Source organism: Nicotiana tabacum, chromosome 17 (assembly GCF_000715075.1).
Source record: "Nicotiana tabacum cultivar K326 chromosome 17, ASM71507v2, whole genome shotgun sequence".
In the NCBI taxonomy this organism is placed as follows: Eukaryota; Viridiplantae; Streptophyta; class Magnoliopsida; order Solanales; family Solanaceae; genus Nicotiana; species Nicotiana tabacum.
Window position 1 is genome coordinate 96,316,141 of NC_134096.1, and position 4,722 is coordinate 96,320,862.

The 4,722-nt window shown below is 37.3% G+C and overlaps 1 protein-coding gene across 1 annotated transcript; it reads right to left on the reverse strand.

Annotated features, from left to right (window-relative positions):
- Positions 1 to 1,937: 1,937 nt before the first annotated feature.
- On the reverse strand, positions 1,938 to 4,461 carry LOC107817140 (large ribosomal subunit protein eL34-like). The gene is made up of 4 exons (XM_016642912.1): positions 4,302 to 4,461; positions 3,916 to 3,995; positions 2,367 to 2,476; positions 1,938 to 2,267 (listed from the first exon to the last, which is right to left on the reverse strand). Exons 1-4 carry the CDS (start codon positions 4,378 to 4,380, stop codon positions 2,174 to 2,176), a joined length of 363 nt encoding a protein of 120 aa, XP_016498398.1. The 5' UTR covers positions 4,381 to 4,461; the 3' UTR covers positions 1,938 to 2,173.
- Between the last annotated feature and the right edge of the window lie 261 nt (positions 4,462 to 4,722).

Consider the following 4,722-nt stretch of genomic DNA (forward strand, 5'->3'; position numbering starts at 1 on the left):
GTGTAATATTTAGCCTAGTTCTTGGTATAATTATAGAATTAATTGTTGCAAACATTAATTCAAGTCTATTTGACTTAGTCTCTACTTGCGAAAGAGAGACTTAGTCTAGGAAAACTTGGCTAACAAGAAATTGTAATGAACTCAAGAAATTGATAGTCCCAATTAAAGGGTGAAATCTAGAGATAATAAAACCCGACTTGAGCATCTATCAATTGTTTTGTGCATTACCCATTTGGGCTTGAGAAAGCCAAATTGGGAAAAACCACTCTATTACCGAGAGGTATTGAGTGGGTAATTATGTGTTGATTGTAATAATAAACCCCAATCAATAAAACCCGCTCTAAAGCCCACAACCCGTTAGGCAAATACCTAGGTGGAAGTCACAGACTTAGATCTTTTACATACTTGGAAAACAACACCAAAAATATTATTCTCTAGCTTTACATTTGCAAACCGTAGCATAATTTAGAAGTAGAAACAAAATACAGTTTGTGGAAGGGCATCTTAGATACTTTACGCGCTTAGTCCGAATATATACCTAATCCCATCTACGCTCCATGTGGATTCGATCTTGACTCTTAGTTGGGTATTATTATTGCAATCAACCGCTTCACAACCCCAAACTGAGGTGTGATTTGGGCGAGATCAATTTTTGGCGTCGTTGCCGGGGAATGAACTCGGGTCACCCGATGTATCAACAACCAAGCAACCCGCTGCCTTATCCTTCCTATGGTCCTAGCTCTTCCAACAATGAGATGGGGCGAATTGAGAACAGGTTTAAACAAATGTTGGAGAAGAATGCCGACTTTGATGCTCAATTATCCTCTCACAACACTTCAATTTGCAATTTGGAACTTCAATTGGGAAAAATATCACAAGCTTTAAACACTTGTCCTAATGGGGCACTACCAAGTAACACAGTGGTGAGCCCGAAGGGTGGGAACAACACAGGACATGCCATGGTCGTGACTACAAGGAGTGGAAAAGGTGGGGATGCAACCATCTCGAGTCAAAGAAAAATTATGGATGATGAACAAGTGATTCAAGAAGATGAGATTCCAAACAATGTGGTGCAAGTAAATGACAAAGTGAAAATTGATATTGATGAAAATATGGAGGAGACTCAAGAATATGTGAACCCGTCTGGGGAACACATTGTTGAAATACCGGAATCGGTAGTGCCAAAGGATTGGTGACTTGTTTTCTAAAGGAGAACATGCAGACTAAACAAAAGGTTCGAATCCATTTTTTTCACAACCAATTTTGCATCTCCCCTCATATTACTTATTAGTATACAATATTCGTAGGTACAGGAATTTACTCCTTGAATTGGCAAGGCTTTTGTTACGTTTTAGTGTTAGGATCTTTTTACCTTTTAATCTGAGAAAAGAAAAAGGGAAAATTAGCGGACCAGCTATCAGAGGTTAGTGTAAGAAATCGTAGATTTGAACGTCTTATGGCACTTATGAGCCGGACAGAAGACTCAATGAATAAAACATGACTGGACTTAAAGCTTGAGTTCATATCCCCATGCTTCAATTAACAACATGAAAAAATGTACCTCTAAACACCAAAATTCATCACAAACAGATCTTGGGTCGTTGCTCTTTGGGTTTGGATCTACTCTTCTACTTTGTGTTTGCTCCAGTACATGTTTCAAAACTTACAAACTCATCAATATCAGATCTAAGGGCTGCAGCTGATTGTAACTGAAAGTGATCAGTCGTTTTCTCTTGCACTTTCCAACCTCGTACAAGGGTTTGAAGAGCTCAAGCGGACAAGGCTTCATTTAAAAGGTAGTAAAAGTTTTTCAGATGGGTGTTAAGTGTTAACCAATTCATTATTAGAAAGGGCTTCTTTCCCTCAAGTATTAAAACCTAACATATGTACGTTAACATGGTTGAAGGATAAAAAAAAGGTTAGTTATAATCCTAAAGTAAATTCAAAAGTTAACATGCATTAAAGTATCGCTGAACTGCAAAGAGGAAACACCTCTCCAGTCAGGTGACAATAGTTTCAACAAGTGGGTCTACAAAACCATACTAGAGCCTCAGATTCTACTAGATATGAGTACTAGCATTTCAACATGTTCTTTCAAACATTTTAATCGTCATCACAGCCTAAGTTAACTGAAAACATAATAGAATTGCAAGAGACTTCAGTGTCTTTATCTTCAGCTCTTTGAGGCAAGCTTTTCCTTTGCCTTCTGAATCTTCAACACCTTTTTCACAATTTTTTGTTCTTCAACCAAGAAAGCCCGGATGATTCTACATAGGTAAATTCATTGACAGATTAAGTACTTGCGCAGAGAAACCCCAGTAAATTCAAAAGCAAATATGCAGTTTCCACTGACAAAAAAGGCATACCTCTCCCTCACAGCACTTCCAGACAGCACACCTCCATAAGCACGATTCACAGTCCTGCGGTTCCTGGACAATCTGGATCTCTTGTATTCAGCAGGTCTCAGGTGTGGAATCTAATCGACAGAGAGAAATTTGTCAGTAAATACGTTTCTGCTTAAAGGCCCTCTTTAAGCCTCAGATAGAAAAAGAGGTGGGAAAATTAGCCTATCTTTGGTAATTGTAAGCGAATTGCAGTAAAACGAGGACACTAATCCCACAAACATGACTTCACCTAATCATGGAGGAGGGACAACCGGACAAGATGATTTAACAGGTATTCCTAATCTCTTAATTTCAACCCTTCCATCTGCAAAACATCCAGCATCCACCACATATAACTTCCTTTTTTAGCTAGATTTCTTGCTTAGGATTGCAAGTCTTTTTGTTTACGTTGCCTAGTTTCGTGCATGATAATTCTAGTTTGTCTATGATTTCATACCTTTTCTATTAGTTGTCCATGCACATATAAACAATTTTAAAATTATTTGGTGAATAAGAACTTAATATATTCTAGTCACAACTCACAACAAAAAAGAAAATATCCATACACCGAGTAGGCCAGTAGTACATCCACTATGGACAGGAAACTTTTAATCTATAAGCTCCCTAGGAGTCTTCCATCAATGTAACAGAAGATATTAAGCACCACTCTTTTGTTCGTTAAATGTCATAAATTTTAAAAACATGCGAGAAGATGTAAAGAGGGGGCAAGAAATGTTTGCCTATACAGCAAACTAAACTCCAAAGACTTAAAACTCCGTGCTTTAGCAGGAAAAAAAACGTGATTTTTATCTTGTCCATGGACAATTTTTGTAAAATAAATATACGCCATATTCAGCTCTACTTCGTTTATGCATCTTTTACTTCGTCTATTAACCAAGTTCGAAAGAAGAAACAGAGAAAAGAGTAAAATGCATAGCCTTTGGGGTTGCTAACTAACCCACTCGACTCTCGAGTACTTATGGATTTTTCCGAAAGTACTTGCGGATAATTCCAATTAGTTTTTGGTAGCTAACACACTCGAGTACTTTATTCCTTTACCCTATTATAACCACGATATCAATGTTTCAAGCTTCAAAACTTGGTGTATGATGCCACCTTTCAATTTAATTGATGAGTCACTTTGTTTGATTTGTGTTGCTGCCATGTGATGTCCTTATTCTAACTCGTGATGTGAGCCTACCACACATTCAATGTGTACTACCTTTGCGATTGAACCAGAGCATGGGGGTGCCGTATAACAAGTACTTTTGCTAATTTGCTTATTTAGTATCACATCATTACTATGAATCATCCCCTTAACGCATTAATATGGCATGAAATGAATCATCCCCTTAACGCACTAATATGGCATGAAACCTTTAATTCTGAGTTCACAAGTTGACAGACACAAATACGACATGGCAAACACAATTCTCAGGGACATGAGAACCTGAATACCCGGAGCACAGCATGGTGGAACTTGGAAAGAAACGACTCATAAAAAGACCATAAAGGGAATAATGAAACCAACCCCTTGGATTCTCTTCCCAGTAACTGGACATTTTGGGCCGCTAGCTCTCTTCTTGGTGCTCTGGTAAATTAGCTTTCCACCTAGTTTTCCAAAAAATAATCATGCTACATCAGTCATCACATTATCACATATCACTGAACATTCAACCCACTTTATAACAAACAAGTAACACTGTTAGATGTAAATAGAGTACTAGCCGCTCTACTGACTTCCGCTCAAACTTCATAGAAAGAGTTTATAATTTCATAAAAAGTACTATATATTAATAACAATTCTACATGCTGAATTAAAATACTGGATCTGCCTTGTACAGACAACAAGCACAGTGTTGAGCCAAATTGAAATAAAATGAAAATAAGAAACTAGATTATGATATGAAGCAATACCAGGAGTTTTGACAACCCTATGTTGATTGGATTTGGTGGCATAGCTGTGCCGCTTTCGATATGTAAGTCTCTGAACCATCTTCTCAAGTAGGTGGAGTTTTTCCGCTTCTCTACAATGGTAAGATAAGAATGGACCAAAAGAGACTGTATGAAGTGACGAGATGCATTTATATAGCAGATTATGTACTGTTGCAAACCCTAAATCAGCTGGCCTTGTTTTACAAAAATGGCCATCTAATTTTGAGAATATTACAAAATAGCCTCTCGTTCACGTAAATTTGTCACCCCTTTTTCTTAAACAAAAAATAAAATAAAATTAGATATGGCCTAAAGGGAACACGGAATTACTAAGATTCTCATATTTAAACGAGACTTGTTATGAAAATAATTATACTGTGGATGTTCATTTATTACTTCGCTA

Coding starts and splice junctions, on each gene's coding strand:
- LOC107817140 (XM_016642912.1), bottom strand. CDS start 4,380: ATGGTTCAGAGACTTACATATCGAAAGCGGCACAGCTATGCCACCAAA. Junction 3,996..4,301: donor TAGGGTTGTCAAAACTCCTG/GTATTGCTTCAT, acceptor TTGGAAAACTAG/GTGGAAAGCTAATTTACCAG. Junction 2,477..3,915: donor CTGGGAAGAGAATCCAAGGG/GTTGGTTTCATT, acceptor TCTGTCGATTAG/ATTCCACACCTGAGACCTGC.